The sequence below is a fragment of the Aquila chrysaetos genome, chromosome 5 (genome assembly GCF_900496995.4).
Source record: "Aquila chrysaetos chrysaetos chromosome 5, bAquChr1.4, whole genome shotgun sequence".
Lineage (NCBI taxonomy): Eukaryota > Metazoa > Chordata > Aves > Accipitriformes > Accipitridae > Aquila > Aquila chrysaetos.
Window position 1 is genome coordinate 4,261,323 of NC_044008.1, and position 20,655 is coordinate 4,281,977.

At 43.2% G+C, this 20,655-nt stretch overlaps 1 protein-coding gene across 1 annotated transcript; it reads right to left on the bottom strand.

Annotated features, from left to right (window-relative positions):
• Window positions 1–289: 289 nt before the first annotated feature.
• On the bottom strand, window positions 290–20,244 carry LOC115342260 (interleukin-2 receptor subunit alpha-like). The gene is made up of 8 exons (XM_030016313.2): window positions 19,988–20,244; window positions 9,863–10,048; window positions 9,518–9,640; window positions 8,982–9,209; window positions 7,445–7,486; window positions 6,410–6,457; window positions 5,423–5,430; window positions 290–512 (listed from the first exon to the last, which is right to left on the bottom strand). Exons 1-8 carry the CDS (start codon window positions 20,046–20,048, stop codon window positions 378–380), a joined length of 831 nt encoding a protein of 276 aa, XP_029872173.1. The 5' UTR covers window positions 20,049–20,244; the 3' UTR covers window positions 290–377.
• Between the last annotated feature and the right edge of the window lie 411 nt (window positions 20,245–20,655).

Below are 20,655 nucleotides of genomic sequence, written 5' to 3' on the forward strand. Positions count from 1 at the left end.
TTTCCTCTTACACTGCCCTAAATCAGAACTTTACCGAGGATTGAGGGAGTTTGAGCAGCATGAAAACACTAAAAGTTGGAGGAGAGAGAAACCTTTGGTTTTGAGCAGAGCGAGCTGGAAAACAGGGCTCCTCATGCACAGGAAATTTTGTCACTTCAAAATGTGGTTTCAGTCTGAATCAGAACAAAACCCCAAGAGTTTCCAAATTCCCCTTGAAATGGAAATTCTGAGAATTTTGGTCTGGAAACGCTGAAGCAGGGTGTTTCTGATACCCACCTCCCACCCCAGACCTGCAGAGCGAAATCAACTTTCTCGTCAGCTTGCAGCCGAGCCGCCACCAGCTTCCCCGTGGAGGTGGGAGGTTTTCTGGGGGACACCTACGGTGACATCTCCCCGGGAGCCTCTCCAAAGGTCGCTGGGCTCCGAGCATTCATCTGGGAGCCCTCATCCCTGCTGGGCTTCTGGAGGGTTGCACAGCTGGGTCCTGGTGGTACGTCGGGTGGTTGAAAGGGCTGTGTTAGGAAGACGGAGGAAAGTGGAGGTTGTTGGCAGGGAAGAAGGACCAGTTTCGTTTCTTGAAAAAAAGCCCCAAACCATTTACGCGGCAGCACTTTGCCCGGCAGCCGTGGACTGCACCCTCCTCCCACATGGACCTCCCCCCGGTTGGGATGACACCTCTGGAGTGTCTTGACAGAAAGGGTCATATTTGGTGTGGGTATGTATGCCACAGCTTTCAAAATTAAATCTAGTTAGGGAATATCTTCCCCAAATTTCTTCTGCAGAAAAACTGGAGGAGAAAATAATTAGACACCTGGAAATGACTGGTGGAGCTGGTGCTTGCTGGAGTCCTGAAGTCTTTGCTCACATGCCTTTTTACTCCCCAGGTGAGCACATACTTGCCCTGCCATGCTGTTATTCCTACAGAAAAATTAAATCTAGAAAATATCTAAGTAGCTGGAGTGTTAAGTCTGTGACTGAGAGGCAGATCTGTACTGTTTTGCTGCCTCCTTGCACTCCTTCTCAACCTTGCCTTATATCTACTGTCTAAATTGTCTAAGACACAGGCCATTTTTGGCCACTGAACAGTACTTGTGCATAACATCCCCACCTATTATTGTTTTTTATTTGTCATTGCAACCAAAAAAACATGCTTACATTTAAACTTAAGACATTTTTTTTTGTTAGTGTGGCAGGAAATGTTTCTATCAGGTTTCTTCAGCGATGCATTTACAAAGGTGAGTGACAGATTCTGCAAGTATTCATGACTTCTAGGGCTGGGATCCGGCTCACTTATTGGGAAGTCTTATAGTAGGTGTTTACACGCGGGGGTAATTCTGCAGGCTGGGCACAAACAAATCATGCTGCTTGGCTCCCAGCTACCAGTGCAGAGGAGGACAGGCCTCCCATAGGTCCTGTGTTGTAGCTTCCAGCCCTATGTAGATGTCTCCAACACCCCTGGGTGTCTCAGATCATGGCAGATACCTATCTTTAGGCAACCAGATCAATCTGTAGGTGTTTCCGTATGAGCTGCTGTCTGAGCTCCCAGTAGAGTCAATGGAGTCAATGGTTGATATGGTCCATGGGATCTGGAAAACCATTAAACCTGGGTGGACACCTGCATTCGATAGCTGAGTGTCTCTAGACTCCTCTTATCTCCACTGTGATGGGACCAGCTCACATCATAGAGATGCCCGTATGAAGGCACATATGATGACACATTGCAATGTGCAGGATGATTCTTACACTGCAGACTTCTGGAAAAACACATTTCCTCACACTTGGGTTCCCAGCCATGGTATAAGAGTATGTGTATTTCCACCCCTTGGGATGGGTTAGGGTTAAGGGAGCTGCACTGCCCTTAGATTGTAAAAATCTATTAATTGCTTCTGTTATCTGTTTTGGAGACATCATTGCCAGAGATCCTCCTGCCCAAATATTTTTAGTTTCCTCCTGCATTTTAAAGGTTAGCTGTGACAGTACACATGTGAGCTTTAGCACAGGTCTTCAGAATAAACCTTCCTGTGACACGTTCCTGAATTTGTCATACCTTTTGCTAAAATGAGAGGGTAACGGAAAATAAATCATGTATTTTTCAAAGTTGAGATCAATAGCAAGAAGAACAAGCTGCCTGTCAAACATCCAGAACAATTTATTGTTATAGTTTATTAGTTGTTTCATGCTGAGGAAATCAAAGTCTACAAAATAAAAACACCAACCACCAGATCTCATGTAAAACAAGTGAGAGTGGCCATAGAGAAAGCACAACAGTGCCGGTGCCCCTTTGGCCACAGCCTCTTCCAGCGATGGGTCCTACTGATTTCTACTTGCTCTCTGCTTGTTGTATTGAAGGCTCAAGCCTCAGACACAAACATTTCCCCCGAGGGCCAACAAGCCCTACCGAGAGGTAAAGTACAGCTCAGCTGAGAGTTACAGCTTCCTGATAAAGAACATATACAGCTCCCATGCTGGAGGTGAGCTGGGTTCAGCCTCTCTATAGTATTAATAGCTAGAAGAATTAAACCCCATAATAGTTGTCCAGTCTGTAACCCACTACTGCTTACAGGTCCCTTACTAGCAGTGTGTCTCCTTTAATTTCCAAGAAACGAAGACAAAATGTGGAGAGAGAGCCCCTGAGCCAAGCTGGCTAGGGAAAGGAGGAAAAACCACTGGAGCAGTGGGAGACATATGATTCTGCTCTTGTTATCTGCATAAAAATGTGCATGCTAGGAGTAGATGAAATATTAGCCTTTTCCAGTGAAATGCCCTGAGCAGGACAAACCATGCCAGCCTAACTGCAGCAGTTAACGGAGGTATGTTAGCAATAAGTAATATGTATCGACCGAATGAAGCAGAAAAGCTTAGTACCACTGCTTGCAGCCTTCAGAGCAGCTGACAGGTGTGAAAACCTATCATCTATTGCGTGAATACAGATTGTTGTTTGCTCCCAGACATAATAACAGCATGTAATAGACCATTACATATCCATCTTTATAAAGATACGTAGTACAAATAAGTCCTATTCCAACAGGAATTAAAAAAGCCACAGGAAGTATAAATATCAAGGCTATGGAGTGAGAATAACTCGACAGAAATACAAACCAGTAAAACAATAACACATACACTCTATCACAAAATAGAAAACTACACTAAGATCTCATGCCTCCTGAATTACAAGGAAGGGATTCATCCCATTTTGCTTTTGCCATATGCTATGTAAGCATCTATAGCTAATCTGGTCAATCTGGGCATCGTTTAGAGTCAATGCAGAGAAACAGGTGCCTTCAGACCATGAGTCATTTGGCCTGTATATATATATATATATATATATATATATATTTATATGCACATCTCTGTGTGTGTATATGTGGCATAAATAAATAAATATGCACATACACACATATATATATAGGCAATAGGGTGAGGTGAACTGCCCTCTAAAGGGACTTATTCCTCCCCATTGTCTGCCTCAGGCATAGATGCTTGCATTTTGTCAGATGAACCCCATCCTGCCAGGCTGAACGTGGCTAAAGAGAGGCAGAAGACTACCCAGACTTCACAAATTCCCAATAATATGTGTCAAGTATTGTGGATGCTTGAGTCTGTCCTCAAATGCCTTTGCGCTGGGTTCTTTGGTGCTCTGCAGCTACGAAAGGAGCTGTCAAATTAATCAGCTGCCACAATCTGCAGCATCCCTTTCTGAGCTGGAGGAATAACGTAGTAACTTTTGTGGAAGGGGCTGGTCCAAAATAATTGGGAAGAGGAGGGCGATGACAAGTGCATGTGTATACTGAACCATGAGGGACTAAGATTTTCAGCTTACGTGCAGAGGGTAAATGTGTTTGATGTCCTTTTCCAAGAGGAGCAGTGTAAGGAGGAGAAAAATGTGACTGCGTTTGACCTGTCTGGGTAGGGAAGGGATGGGCGGACATCAGCTGTCCAGCATCTCTCTTTGTGGGGAAGGAGGCGTGTGGGCTGTGGTGACGGTGCCATCGTCAAACGTGCTTGGGTGAGTGGTCCATATGTACGCCCGGTCGCTCGGGAGAGGCTGCAGTTATATTAGCAATACATCTGCTATATGGTGGGAGGAGGAGAAGTGTTTTGGGGAGGCAGTTTCAGGCAGGGCTCTTTCCCTGTCTGTCAGTGATGGGGTACAATCCCTCCACCCATACTCTGTAGGTGCAAAGTCGCTGTGTCCCCAGAAGAATTAAGCTGTAATATTTTCTGCCTCCTTCACACGTTGGATTTGAGCGTTCAGGCTTCCCCCTCATTTGCCACTGCTGGTCTTGGAGTCGCTGGTACAATCTGGTTTCTTCTGTGGCAGGTCATCGATTTCGCGAGTTTGGATCTGAATGCCACAATTCCCTGAGAAGTTTTCTCTACAGGAGGAAAAAGACTTTACTACAGCTGGGAAAAGGCAGGTTTTCCATGGCTTCTATATTTACTACGAGAAACCACACAGTACTTTTTGCAGAAGACACCACTTAGGGTCTCAGTTACTATTTCATCTGGTATCAGCTATCTCATCATTTGTTCCACCACAGAGCCAGTGAAATGTCGATCATTCTTGACAATTTTTCACCTATCATATTCTCAGAAATCCCGCAAAGGCAATCTGCACCATGGCTGACCATCTTCACTAAAACATATTTCAATGCATTGTCCATACTTTCTATGGCTTTATCCTATCGTGAACTAGCAAAACAATACTGCTGGTGTGGTTTCACAAGGTCCTCCCCTCCTCCTTTTCGAGAAAAATCCCCATTTAGCCGAGAAGCAGAGCCCATCAGAACTTAGTAAGGAGCATGAAGAGAAATGGGGATGAGGATTAGCAAAGAGAGACGAGAAAAGAAGAACTCCCAAATGTCAAATTGGATTAAGTAGGCTGGGGAGCCTGTGAACAGGAGGAGCCTTGGTGCATCTCAGTGTAGTAATAGAAACAGTGAGGAGGCCAGACTAAAATAAGTTTGAAGTACAAAGGTGTCATGATGTGACTGAGAAATCAGGAGGGTGAAGGAAGAAGAATTACGTGGTTGTGGTGGCGTATGCTCCACCAGACTTCCCACAGGTTAACCAGAGAGAAAAAGACTGATTGCGTAATCTATCTGAAACCAACATATTTGCATAATTAACCCTAATTTCCCCACAGGATTAATTTTCCACTCGTTATTTGAACTGCCATTCTCAGTTCCACAATGACTGGGACAAAGCAAGCATGCTTTTTGATTTCAAAAGCTCTGATTCCTTCTTTTCTTATGCCAGTATTTAATAGCTGAACCAAACAACCCAAAATCCGGGGTCATTTATTTAATTCCAAAGAAGGTATTCAGAAGTCTAAGCAGTGCAATAGTGAGATGGCTGATCTTCCACTGCTAGGGATATTTTTTTTTTAGATTTCACATTTTCCTGCTTCCGTCCCACTTACCGTAGTCTCTGCTTGGTGAGTCACACAAAGACAGCAGGAATGATAAGCAGAACAAAAAAGATAGCTGTTAAAACAGAAAAATCAACACGGTTAGCACCTGGTGTTATCTTAATTATTGCAGTTACTCCAACTGGGAGAAACAGGCAAGACCTGGGATAGGGTCTCATGTTGCCCCTATGCCCAGAGGCAAGAGCTCTTCCATGTTGCCCCATGGCTTTCCTCCCTGGGGCAAACAGGACCCAGCCAGAGGGGACCTGGGCAACTAGAGATTGACTGTAGCCAAATAACCAGGGACTACTGATGCTGCGGTCTCTGGCACAGTTTGCAACAATCCTCTTTCCCTTCCTTTATCTCACTCCATTATTCCTCCTTATTATAATGTGCACCACAGTTGTCAGCAGACTCCAGCTGGAATCAAGAGCCCTTGTACAAAGTCTTGAATGTATGCACAGTAAGAGACAATTTCTATTTTCGCAGCTAATGGCTAAATGGAAGATAGGGAAGGGGGGGAAGAAAAACCTCTTCTAGACTGATCGAAATGCATCAGTTTAGCTGTGAGGAAATATTTTATTTGCCCATCTTTTTTTACTCCTTGGAAAATGTGAAAGAAACACATCATTTAAATATTTACATTTTTTCCTGTTTTTCTCCAGTTGAAGTTATTCACTGAATTCACAGAAAGTCTCAGAGAAAGAATCTGAAAATTGCTTCATTTAAAAACTAGACTTTTGGTAGATCTATTTTCTTTTACATCCCTTATGAGTCTTTGAAAACTTCCTTATAAAAATCTTAAGTGCTTAAAGAGTCTCTATTTACACTTTTCTTACTGACTTCTCACCCAATACAAGGACATAGATGTGTCTTGCAGTGTATTTATTAGCTTTTATAACAGATATGGATCTCTTCGGTAGAACAGCAAATTGAAAGGCAAAGTAACTGCTCTGGGGGATGGAGTGAAGTCTGAGTCCAATTAACAAAATGGCATACCTGTCACTGGCAGTATCACAGATGAGGAAAAGGGTGGATGAGTCGAACCTATGAAGAGAGAGAAATTCTTGATTTTTTTATCGATTCGCTCTTCTGGTGAAGAGCATCAAAGCAGTGATGAGGATAGAGTCAGGCAAAGAGCCAGCTCGTTCCAACACCGAAGCAGTGACAAGGGTAGAGTCTGACAGCTCTCCCTCTGCACAGAAGACTTAATAATTGCCATGTTTGTTTCTTGGCCATCAATAGATGTTTCCAGCCTGGATATCAACATATGTGCTGATCTGATATCTGTTAATGGTGGGCATGAAATGAACTGTATCTTCCAGGGAATGGGATCCAGCTAAGATCTTTCTCTCATATGAAATTGGGAAGGTTGACTCTCAAGGTGCCAAGCTAGGATTTGGAAACATGGCTTCAAACAGGACCTCTTTTTCCCCAGAAATGTAAGCCAAAACTTCCCTGGTGCAAGAAATTAATTTAATTTCTCCCTTATCCTGAAAATGAAGCTCTGAACTTGAGCCGGTATGAGATATGGACAGATTTTTAACAGGAGGTCCTGTAAGAGTGGTCTATTGATAAATCTCCTTGTGCTGAATGCTGGGGGGAGAACTGAGAAAGGGGAGGATATTCCTTATCCAGCCCCATAAAAGGCATCACATCATAACAAAGAGAAAGGCAACATTTGGGGGGAATAAATATTTGGTGCACTAATTACAAAGACCTGACCTTGGTCAGGTTTGAGTGTACTTTTGCAGGAAACTGGAATTATTATTCTGTTGAATTAAAGGCCAAGATGGCCTATTTCATCATCCAGTCTCATGTTTTTCATAATCCTAACTTTAAAATTTCAAATATTTGTAATCTCTGACTATTCAATAGGTTGTATCATTTTCTAGCACTGGTATGTTGATGGATTATTTCCATCATAGCAAGAAGTTCCTTCATCCTGATAGTACCAGTGAAATTATCAATGGAAAAAAAATGACTGTCGTGAAGGAGGAGGGAAGACCAAACAACAAATTGTGACTGCTGTACCTGGAACACACTGAACTGGGCACCACAGGGAAACAGACGGATCTGTGAAGAAGGGGAGAAAGTCCTGGGTTAATGCTGAAAGAGTGTGTCCAGTGAGTAAGGTGATTCATTCTTGCAGTCAGAGCAGCAAGGAGAGGCAACGATGGCCAAGTGTCACCTGAGAGGTCATCTGCATGCAAAAGGCCTGCCCAAACCATCCTGATCCACCATATGTCCTGGTATGGGTCACAAGGGCTGGCATTCATCTCACCTACTGTTATGTAGATGTGGCCTCTGAGATGATAGTCATCTGGGATCTGCTATAGTCACTGGGGAGAAACAAGTTTTTATAGGGTGCAATTCATCCATGCTAAAATAGACGTGAAATACGGCAGCTAACACAGCACCGTCAACACCTATGCCCATCTGTCAGTTATAAAGGCAGTCCAACTCAGATGTAGGCATCTATGCAGTAGATGCCTACAGTTCTGCAAGATTAATTTCCTCTAAAAGGCCCAAGTACTGGTGAAAATCAGATTTTTCCACTTTCAGTTGGTAGGAAAAGTCCTCTCATGTTGACCTTGCATTGGCTGCCTGTAAGATTCAGCCCACAGCACTCCCCTACCTCAGGGGAGGTTGGGAAGATAATGAAAGCCTGAGGACAGTAGATGTGGTGGACATCTGGCTCCTTCCACCTACAATAAGCTCTGCCTGCCACCCAGAGAGGGCCCAAGACCCTCAGTGATATCACAGGTACTTGGGAAAGGGGCTCTGTTTTCTCTCTGCATCTTGAACTTACGCATTGTAGAGTTAGGAGAGATACCATCAGAAAAGGTGGGTAATTTGTGTGGGGTAGAGGCCATTAAGGTCTTTTTTCTTGCATTAACCCATCTAAGGGCATAAAAGCAAGAGGTAGACGTTCCGCAGCCTCACTTGAGAGCCCTGCTTGTTCCCTGAGCAGTGAAACTCCAGCTGCCAGACTGCAGTGGTGCATGTCCTGCTGAATCTGGGTCCATAAGGGCTATGGTGCAATATTGGTGGGCTTTTTGCTGTCTCTTTGTTCAAAACAGCATCCTAGGTGTTAAATTAAGAACCGAGCCACATCACTCAGGTTTAGCTATGGACTAGCTAAACTCTGGATCCTAAAACCCTGAGCAATCATGAGGGATGCTTAGATATACCTTTTGGAGTACCTTACTGTGAAGTGACAATAGATGACCTATAGCTTCTGGGAGGCAGGAAAAAGAGAAAAGCTTATTCTACTATTTTCTTCCCAGTATATGACAGAGTGGCTCTATCTGCTCACAAATTCCTGCAATTTTGCAGTTAGTATGAAAGAACACCCAAGACAAAGTAGGACGCAGCTACGTCCTCCCCAGAGATGTCTCCATCAGTCAGAGACGACATCTCCATCAGTGTCAGAGCCCTGAGGTCACTGATCTCTCCATCCTGAACCCCAAGCAGGTTGTTCCCTAGGACTCATGTGCTGAGTTGGGGGGTTCTGGACCCTACATGAACAGGTCATGACACCAATGCGATGCCAAAGCAACCATCTTACCTGGCTTAATAGTCTGTGGCGGCCACCCGTCGCTGTCATTGGTGCATCGCACGTCAAGACGGGTCCAGATGATTTTGCCATTCACCTTCTTGCACGTGCTGGTGCCAGAGGTGGGGGCTTGCTTATCGTATCCACTCTGGCATTTGAAATGTAATACTTGCCCCACGTAATACTGGTTGTTCAGCCTTAAAGAGGCATGTGGAATAGTCTTGGGAGGACCACAAAAATCTGTGGAATCACAAGGCAGCACATGGTTAAAACAGATAGATTTTATCTACTGCTTATGTTCTTGAAACAACATGATTTGTGTTCTTGCAAAAAGTAGACAAGCAGGATATAACAAACCTTCCTAATTCTTTGTTAGGATATAAAATACTCATTCACTTACACCATATCACTTGTTCAGCCTAGGTATTATAGCAATTGTTTCTTTCTCTCTGTCTGTCAAAATAATTAAAAATTACTTATCATTCTTACACTGCTTCCATGGAAATCAGTGGAAGAAGCATCACAGTAATGAATGGGCTCTTACCTACCTTTCTGGTCAAACTCTGAAAGGTTTTCTTGCCTCTGGGGTGCAGGGCTCTCTGTTTTTCTTTCTGGCTTCTGTGTAAAATCTAACTCCATCGTGGGAGCCGTTGACAACAAAATTTTCTCATCTGTGGGAGAAGTTATATTTGCTGAATTACAGCAGGATGAATAGCAGAGCAAAGTCAGAGCACCCAAACTTTTAGAGGCAGGATAGAATTGTTGCAAGTTCCAATTTGCAAAGATAAGCACAAAAGATAATTTGTTAGAGCAATGCCCAGATGTGTCTTATACTGACTAAGTCATTGGAAAAACACCTCTACAAGGGTAGTAAAAGGACAATAATCACTTACCAATGCATTCAAATTCCTTGTAGACCCAAGAAGCAACATGCTGTATAGTCTGACACCAAATTCCCGAGTACTGTCCACTTCTTCTCATGTAGCCACTGTCACATTCATAATACAGTTTGGTCCCCAGTGGATATGTTTCAGCAGTAATATCAGCAAATTTGGTCCTTGGAAGAGTTGGGCATTTTTCTGCAAACAGAAAGCCTGAGAATCAGGACAGCCTGTGCATCTACCTTATTCACTGTGGACTTCCCACATCTTTCTGTCTTATCAATACCAGATCATGCCCAGAGCTCAGTGAAGTAAGTCTAATTCTGCTCCCAGCCACAGGGCTAATATCACAGCTGAGGGATGAAACTGGATGTCATGAAGGGAACATGAGGGTAGCAAAGCTTTGTTTCTTTGATTGTCTCTAAGCCAAGGAGAGGCTCTGAGTGTCTGGCAAAACTATTAGTTATTTTAAGTGAACATTTTTCATTTTAATTTTAGAACAATCCCGCCATCCAAAGCCTTCTTCACGTTGGAGTTAGTTGTTGCCATTGATTTTTTAAGTACAGGTTTGTTCAGGGTGCAGAAAAATCCCTTGTGAGTGTCTCTTCCAAGTGACATGAAGCCTGTATTTGTCTACACTTTTTTAGTTAGGAGGGGCTGATGCGACTCCCTTGTCTGTCTTCTAGAAGAGAAAGGATGCTGGAGCAAGATGTTCTGCAGCAGCTGGGAGTGGTGGTAGGAGGCACCAGGCCTATCTGCCTGCTCCTGCCCCTCCTGCCTGAAGCAGGCTGTTGAGCCCTTTCTTTCTGCGCCCAGCAGATGGGCAACATGAAACACTACCAGCATTTTCCTAATGAAGCTGTATGCAATCATATTGTAGAGCTGCTGCCTGCACCAGAGTGTGCAGCCCTCACTCTATGGAATGAGACATAATAAGCAAAACTAAGCCATTAAAAGTTGCAAACATCAGAAAGGGGAGTAGAGTCTCAGTTCTGTCTGAGTACACCAAAAAGCAGCTTACTGTGAAATAAGTTTGCAAACCTAAATATAACTTGTCCCAAAACAAGGACATGAAGTGCTGTGTCATCAGCAAATCACATCTAAATATACTTCTCAATCAGTTGGAAGGAATTAAGTTAGATCGTTTCAGTGCACTTGAAAAGCCCACTGAAGCTGAGCTGGAGACCCAGAAGTTGATAAAGGCGCTACTTAATGATTATTTAAGGCCTAAAGGCTGAGAAATTCAAAGATAAAACAGGCTGGTTGCATCAGGGCTGGCATTTGGGATCGTTGGGTGCATGATCTGTGGCCCTTTATACTTATGCATAATAGTAACAGCTATTACGAGTTAAATTCCTTCATCATCATGTCTTCACATTTTCTGCAGCCATAATTAATGCAGCCTTAGCAACCAGCAAGAATGACTGTGAAAGAGCCTTGAATCCCTGATAGTTGTTCATCGTTTGGCATCTGCCCTTGACTCCCAAAGTGCCTTCTCCTTGAAACGAAGCCATGCCTTGCCTACAGCAACCCAGTCAGTGACTCCCAGACCCAGTCCCATGATGCCCTTTTCTTTCAGAGCCACCCATCATTTTCTTGCTTTGATATTTTCTGCCCTTTTTACTTTCCATTATCTTGCCACTGAGTAAAAGTCACAAAGTTTGAAGAAGGCAACAATGAAAAGTATTGTGAGCGGCTTAACAGCTAAACTGCGTAAGGGATATTTTAATCCCCTTGTACCTTTGTGTAATCAAAGGATTCGCCTTGTAAACTACATCAGACTGTGGCTTCGAGAGAAGTGACTGTGCCCGAAATAGTTAACCACATGGTTTACCACAGACTGTCAGGGTGATTAAAATTAAAGAGTTATCAGATTAGCAGCAAGTTGAGATCATGTACTCTCACTTTCCCTGAAAGCTAAAAGCATGTTTCCCTCAAGACTTCAAAAGCCTCTTTGAAGCAGACTGCAGATCTGAATCTCAGCACGAGGCACTCAAACCTACAACTCTTTAGTCTCTTCTTCAGAAAACCCACAACATTTAGCCTACTCATCATAAAGGGCAACTTTTGTTTTAATTGATGATCAAATGAAGTTAAGGTTCTTCTGAACTTGGACGCATGAGATAAGGATTGTGCAGAAATGGTGCACATGGGTGATGGTGAGCAATACCCATCAGGCTGGTGCTCTTGGATCAACACATCCGTGTTGCAGCTGCATCTCATACAACACTTCTAGAATCCAACCTTTTCATTTCATCCACATCACTCAAATTCTTCTCTTCTCACATCTAAACCACTGCAGTATCTACTTCTTTGGCCTTTACAACCACATTCCTATCTCTGATCCAGAAAGCACTTGGAAAGATGAATTTCCTAGGTTTCATTGTGACCTTCTGTTTGCCTCCATCTGTTGACTTCTAGCTGCTTCACTATCACATCAAATATTTCACTCCCATTTTCAAGAACTTTCTCCTTATCAACCATATTCTTTCAAAACATTGGCTTCTTTTCCCATGCTAGACCAACTCATCAACGTGTTTGCTATCAAAGTCATCAGCTTTGGGGTTTATTGTTGTACCAGTCCTCACACTGGGAGAAGCCTTGCATGAATATGGACATTTCAAGTTGCCATTATTCCTCTTCACTGTCTTTAAATATCTTATATATCTTCAGAGGTGCTTTTCTTTAAGTAGTCTTTTACTCATCTTTCAAGAACAGGTAGGCACCCAACATGCTGATCAGTATTACTTCTGTACTTGCTTGCCTTACATTTGGATCCTAAACTTTCTGTGTTGGTCAGCTATTTGTACCACACTTACACAAGTGAGTCCTAGCTATCAGCCAGGACTCCAGGCATTGTGGCGGTAGATGTGATAATAACTCATTATAACGACTACACACTCAGTGAAGTCTATTTGAGAACGGAAGCTATAGTTTGGCCCAGAAGAGCTCCCAGTGTTTTGACATTTAGCAGCATCACAGGTCCAAGCTAATTGCTGTATTCAAACTCCCATCAGGGAAGAATAAGTATCCTCCAAAGCTGCAGAGGCCATAGATGGTGGCATACAGGTGTGCAGAGGTGTTTCAGGGCACTGGACCTCTCGGGATGGTGTGGGAAGACTGTGCAGAGAGGAAGCAGACCTGGCGATGTCTGGATCATATTGCCTACACGGAATGACCTCTGGAGTGAATCATCCCTAAAACTTCATTCAATCTTTGTGCCCGAGGAAACTGCATGGTTTGCCTCTAAAAAAATCAACATTCCTCTGTGTGGGTGATAAAAGAGCCAAGGGATAAGAAGAAGCCAGGAAACTAGAGAATGGCAGTATACATTTAATCCTTGACTAGATTTCTGACTTTTTAGGTTTTTAGGGGAGATTAACTTTGCTTTTTTTGCCGTTTCACACCTGGTTGGGAATTAGTCTGTCGATTCGTTTGAGTTGGTGTGATATGAAAATATAAATCTTACAAAAGGCCAGCACACCTAGGCGTAACCTGCCTCATAGCCTCTGGTGGCCCAGTTTTGCACAGCCCAGCTTCCCTCTGGGTTCTGCATCCCTCCACAGCTGCTCCAGGGCTACACTCCTGCTAGTATTGGTTTAAAAGACTGCCCTGACATCACCTTCAAATCTCTTGGGGTTTTGTTTGCCTCCTTGTTTTCCCTCCCCACATCCTCCAATTCTCCATCCCCATGACAAGGTGCTGCGTGTCCCTATTTCCTTCTCTTTCAATCCCAATGTCCTCCGCCCTCCCTTTCCTTCATTCACAAGCTTCATCAGCCCCCACCTACCATTCTCATCTCCTACACCCCAAAAGTGCCCTATGACTTGATTTCTTTGCACTTAGAGGTACTAACATGATGTATTGAAATGGGTGGTGGGTATTGAAGAGGGTGGTGTAATTGCGTTCATGGCATTTAGCACTGCTATCGGTTGCAGAATTGCTAGAACACGTAGCTCTCCTAAGGCAGCTGGGAATCTGCATTTCTCCCCATATTAGTGGATTTTTGGTGCCTACAGCATTTCTGGAAATTTTGGAACTGGTTTCAACTATTATCATATAGTGGATGGAGACGTGCCCTTGGAATTAGGAGACTAGTGAATTCAGATGATAGACATCCATGAAACATAAAAATTAAAAAGTAGTTATTGCATCTTCTGGTGTGCTCCCAAAATTAAGTTTGGTAAGTTTTCTGAGACCTGCAAGCCTTGTTATCTGAGCCAAAAGATAGGTGGGATTCCTGCTATTCCTGCTTAAGCAACGGTGCCTGTTGCCACTTGAGGTGTCTTGGGGCATGTGGGAGCTGTCAGATATCACACAGGAGTTACTGGAGGCTGGTGCCAGGCAGAATACCCTGCCGTGCCCTGTCTTTTGCAAGTTCATTGCCATGTGCTAAGTAAAGCTTAACTGTCTTTGGCTAACCTCAGCATCTAGCTTTTGGCTGCCCTCAGCATCTAGCATCATGGTGTAGGCTCAGGGGAAAGAAACCCACTAGCTAAATCACCGTCAGTTCTTTCAGTGCTTGGCTTTCTTCCCTGAGGCTTCCCATTCAAATACGTTACTGACCCAATGCAAAACTGCTCATAGTAGATGTGCTGACGGTATTAGGATTTATGAAGCTCTCCTGCCTATTTCTCTTCCATGCCTGAGTTGGCAGAGCAGTGTTAGACAAGGCATCGGAACAACACCTTTTGTGCAGAAGAAGTGAATAGGGAAAATTGATAACAGGTATTTTTAGTATTAGATAAACACAGACAGTGAGTCATGCCACGATAACCTAAACTTAGAATTTCCTCTGTCATGTGGCTGTGTGTCACCAGCACTGACATTTTTGTTATGTCAAGTTAAAAAGGCAAGGTGCAAAAATAGGACAATTTTCCCCTAAATACAAAGGTGGTAAGACGGGATCAGTAGCAAACCAGCTATCCTGAAGATCTGGGTAGAAGTGGTGGAAGAAACCAGGTACTTCACACACCTGCCTAGTTCACAGATGAAGAGAACCTCTCCCCTGAGATACCAAGAAATCAAACCATGCCAAAATGAAGACATTTATCCAGATGTGCCTGAAAAGCTAATTCAGCCCTGGGGGTTCATATGCTGCCTGAAACTATGTGCTCTCTAAATAAAGCATGTTCTTGAAGATGAAACTGATATGGGTGAAGAGAAGGAATTGATACCAGCAACTGGACTGAAACGGTAATGAACTTTTTGTAACTTCAAAACTTATTCCCAAAGGGTCTGTTAACAAGCTAACTACAGCGCTGCCTGCTTCTTTCCCCTCTGATTAATGTCATTTATTGTCTATGTGGATCTGTAAGCTGGCAATAGATCCCAGCTCTGGGCCTGGGGTGCAGACCTGAAGTTTATGGTAATTGGCCTGTGAGATTTTGATTAGCTATACTGTAGACTACACAGAGATTATTTTACAAAGTCGTCTGACTAGTAATGACAGAAACACAATGCAGATGAAATCACCAGGCGCAAGTTTTAATGCAAACAGCGATGGAGGAGAGATTGGCCTGATGGGGCAGGAGATGGGTTTTAATATTCCTAGCAGTGAAGAAGAGGCATGTCCTATTCTAAGGACTGGGCAGTTCAATGCCTGCTGAGTTTTCTGTACTAGAAGATGTTTCTGTTGGAAATATACTGGAATATGAACCAGCAGGAGCTGTCCATTAACTCTTTGTATTTCTAGGACCATAGAAAATTAGGTTTGGAAGAGATGCTCTTCTCTTATCTCTTGGCTTAATCATGCTAACCGGCTGTTTGCCATTGACCTAGCCCTGGAATCTAATGCAAAAAAAAGTTCCATATACAGCAAGGCTAGAGTTGGTTTGAAAGTGGACTAAGCTTTCTCATGCTAAGCATAATTTAGCCTCAGGAACCTGCCTTCTTAGCTCCTTCTGTAAGAACTGGAGCTGGGCAGACCTCTTTAGAGGACAGCAGACACCTAACTGAAGTTCTCCAAAGCAATGCCTAAAGGTGCTTCTCTCTTTTTATTGGCTACAGTGGTGGAAGAATGCTCTTACATGTTCATATCAATAATTAGTGTGGTTTAGCTAACGCATCGATACCATTTTAAAGCTCGCTTTACTGTGAGTTCCCTGGAAAGCAGCCTGCAGATGTGTCTTCTGCTGACCCAGATGTTTCTTGACTGAATATCTGTCTCCCCTCTTCCCATACACAATTATCCCTCTTCATCACCGACTCACTCCTGTTCTAAGGCATGGACTGAGTGCCACCCACCCGACAAAAAGCAGACGTTTCAATTCCCTGTGTAGTCACTAGAAAGACACACACAGGACATGACTCACTGCACCCTTATCTGCAATCTGGTAGATGAACTGTGCCCTGAAAGCACTCCTTTCTCTCCCCTGGCTATGAAGGGCGTCCACATGTCCAGCTCAGTAGAGAAGATGGTGCAGATGCCTGAAGTTAAATGAGACGAATCTCACGCCTGCCCTGGCAGAGAGGCTGGGCTGGGGACTTGGACTGCAAATGTGGAATTGGAAAAGGGAGCATTACAAAGAGGGAGAGTGTTTCCTAAGGCAGGGAGAGGGAGGAAAATTAGGCCAAGCACAGTGCACTGCATCGAAAATGTACAAAGTGGAGAATGGGGAACATTTGTTTTTCTTATTCTGGGTGTTTATAACCTTCTTGGTTCTGTGGTAAAGCTACATGGTATGGTAGCAGAACACAGAGTCTGGTTTTGAGAATATCATACGTGAAAGCCTTGTTTTGGTGTGTGACATTTGGGTTTTGAATCGGTTTGGCTACATTTTTGCTTAAATCTGTGACTTCAGTAACACCCGCCTCTTCGGTATTTTCATCTAAAGGGAAAAACACATTACTGAGAAAGAAAATTGGCTTTTTAAACAGCAGCAGAAACTCAGATCCTTTTCTTCGGCTGGAGCTTTCTCAGCCTTGCCTTTTGTTGGGTTGGAAGGGCAGTAGAGAATATCCTCTCTGAAAATAATTGAGCTGACTGACAAGCATGTGTCCCAGTCTTGGGTAACAGTGAAAAAAGGTCTGGTGGGACTCTTCTGATTTCAGATGTGGCTTTAGCACTCATTTCATTTGACTTGTGGCCTTAGCATGGTCATTGAGCTTTTCGCTGGAGCTCTCAGGAGTAGGATGGAAATTATTTGTTAGTGTTGATGATTTTTCTGACCTTGTAATGCAAGAAACGTTTTTCCAAATGAAGAGGGCTGTTCATTCTTTATCTGGGGGCTCCCACTTTCAAAATGGAGAACATAAAGAAAAAGCAGCAGATGACAGAGTGCTGCTACCCTGGCAGGGCTGAGGAACAGGGATTCAAGTCAAGAAAGTCATGGAATGACTTTGGAAATGTGAGTTTTGGAGAAGCATTGGAGGAGATGGAGCGAGGGTCTTCCAAGCAGGAGATGGAAACTGTGCGTAGAAAACATCCAAAAGCTGGGCTTTGAAGATACAATTAATGCAACGGGAAAAACAGGAGAGACAAAGCTGAACATCGAGGAAGAAAGCAGGGAGACCAAAACTGCAATACTCTGAAGGCAATAGTGAGCAAAGTCAAAGGTAGTGGCTTTCTAGCAGTTCCTAAAGAGCGGATTTTTGCTGTGATAAAAGGGAAGGACATAACATCTCATCTCTGATGATGTAGGGAGATTTCTCCATCTGAAGGCAGAAGCAGATACTGCAGGATCTCTGTCCATAACATCTGCTTTTCCTCAGCAGGATCACAATTTTTTAACAATTTTTTTTAGCAATTTTTTTTATTTTAGCTGTATATTGGGCACTTTGCTGCTGAGGGCCACTGAAGCTGGAAGGTTTATAAAGGCATTTGCTCTCTAGGTGACCTTACAAGAAACACTTGTACGTGTTTGACAACTTTAATTTATTCTGCATTGCATTTCAAATCCATGGGAGCGAGCACTAATATGCAAGTATAATGGGAAAGAAATTCCTCTCATTTAAATGACTGAGATCTGGTACCCATCTTGTGTGAATGAAATTCAGTTGAATGAAATTCTTTCTTTTGTGAGTTTTAATCCTTTCCAGGTTTAACTTGCAAATCTATTCAATGTATTCCTGTAAGATGAATAGCAAGATGGAAAGGTCGTAGGAGCACAGACCAGCTTTTATCTTGTATTTGACCCTCACCTAGCATACTTCAAGCCTCATCCATGCCTGCAGCTTCTAGGCACTGCTGCTGTGCAGAGTAAATGAGATAAATGTGATGCTCCTCACAAGAAAATCAGCATTTCTCATATCTTCTTTAGCACTAAGGTGTAGTTTAAATTTTACTAAATGAATGATCATCCCATGCCTTAGTTTCCCTAGATAGGTATCAGAGGACTTTGCCCTCTCAAAGCACTTGAGATCTATTGGTGAAACTGTTCTGTAAAACAAAGGCTTTTTATCTTGTTTTTCCCCTAATTGTATTTATTTCTGATGGTGCATTTTGCCAGAATCCCTCTTGCAAACAACATCTATGGCAGGATCTATTTACGAAACTGAACTTGCAGTGCTGGGATGAGCTGAAAAGACTATGGCAAAAAAATATGAATAGCACTGTATGTTCTGAGACATAGTTGATTTTTGACCAGTTTGACCTAGCCTCTTTCCCTTTTCTTTGCTTATGTCTGTCCCCAGATCTCCTTGTTGATCCCTCTAAGGAATTAAAAACAATAGGTCTTACAGCCACAATACTTCAGGCATCTCTACAATAAAACCCCCTAAATTGGTAAAAGGTGGTATTTCTACCTTAGCGTATTATTTGCAGGGAGAAATTAAAAAAAAATATATAAATATTATGTTTAAACATTGGGAGAGACATTGAAAATAAATACAGGAAGCTGAAGAAACAAGAGCTTACAGTGAAGAATGCAATACTATGCATTTATTCATTCATCAGAGAATTAAATCACATCAAATAGCATAAAATGCAACTGCTCTAACACCACTCATTTTTTTTCCAAAAACCAGAAAGATTTCTGATAAATGAGACTTGCCAGCAAGAAATCTCACAACGTGTCCCAGGCACAGTAATACAGAAAGCGTAATAGAGGGGACCTGACTCATCCCAGAACCGATCCTATTTACATATCTCTGGCTGAATGTCTCACACTGATGCTCTTGCACGCAGCACTTAAACGCTCGCCGTGGGCACTGGCACTTCATTTGGCAATGAAAATGCCCCGTGAACGAAAAGGTACAGCGTCTACTGGCAAAATACTTTAATGAGAATAAAATCACCTGGGGGTTAAATATTTGTGAAGGTACTTCCTGCATTAATGAGTTCGGTTACAAGCGACACAGTCTTCCCTTGAGATGCCCTGCCCCTAGTAAAATTCGCAGCCCTGCTAGAGGTGATCCATCAGCAGTAACAGTACCATTGCATCTGAGAACTTGACTTAGGCTTGTATCTGCTCATACCTCTCAACCTCGACATCATCATCAGATACAGAAGGAAATATCACATTTATGGAGCAGTGAGAGCGTAAGATTTTTTTTTTCCCCTTTGAACAAAGCAGTTTAATTTCAAATACGCTAATCACCAGACCATTTCTCAGTGCACACACTTGTCACAATAAATAAGCCAAATATAAGCAGTATCACAATTTATAAAGTGTAAAATTCTGCTGAATGAATTAGCTGCCTCCGTTCACAGTTTGTAGGCACTACTAGTTGGGAGGCGTGGCTGAAAGAATACTTGGTATCAATAGTACCCATAGAAAACTTGGATGGCACCTTTTAACTCATAGCATTGCCATCAATTTTACCTACAGAGGTACTGACATTTCAATGTCTATTTTTGTATTTCCTAAAGTTATATGCAAAATGGAAAAAAACAAATTCAAAGAGCTACCTAAGGTGCGCAAGGCTGCTTTGATCTGCCCACTGTTCCAATGATGGGTTGGAGGATACATACATTACTCACACAAAAAATATCCTGTAGTGCTCTGGGTTGTCTGCAGTTGATGGTTTGTGGGCACAAACCCTATTTCTCTCGTTTCCTTAGAATAATAAATTCCTTAAGCTCTTAACATCTTTCCTTACCTGAAAGGAGTCAGGATGTTGCGAACATCCTCCAGCAGCCACCACAAAAAAGCAGATCGCATTTTCCCTCCCTAAAAGGCAGAAATAGTACTTTACCTGGCTTGTTCCCCTTGACGGATCCAAACAAGAGCCACATCAAAAGGCACTTGAGCTCCATGGGACTTGTTCACATCTTTTCTCCACAACACTGAGGATGGTGAAGTTTCTCAGAAGTGATGGGCTGGTGCCGACCAAGCCAAGGAGCCGTCTACTGCCTGGTTAGACTGGTGGGGAGCACCACCCTGCGTGCGCAGCAAGGACTTTGCTTTTTGGTCAGCAGATCGTCGTTTCGCTGGCTGGCTCCGCAAGAGAGAATAAAGACTGCTCTCTGTTCAGGTATTAGTAGCTTTTATCCAGGAAATCAAACTTAATGCTCGCTGTGTCGGAGTGTGCCGTCGTGTGTAGGAAGTGGTTTGTCACATCAGAGCTACTGACTCCAGAGCTTTCCACTACAGCTGAGGTCAGTAAAAGGGGGCAAGATTTTAACAGGTTTGTGCAGCCACTAAACCCCAAATCTGTGTCTGGACAGGCGTTTGAGAGGGACCGTTGCTGTAGAATAGTTGTCTGGTGTGCAACAATGGACTTTCAGGCACCATCCGTGGGCTCTGCCTACAAAGAAAAGGTCCCATGGGGCATCTTTTTGGCTTTTTTGAGGTCTTCTGATGACGATAAAGTCACACTCCATTCATTTTTTGATGTATGCATGCTTGCAGTTTCTCTGAGTG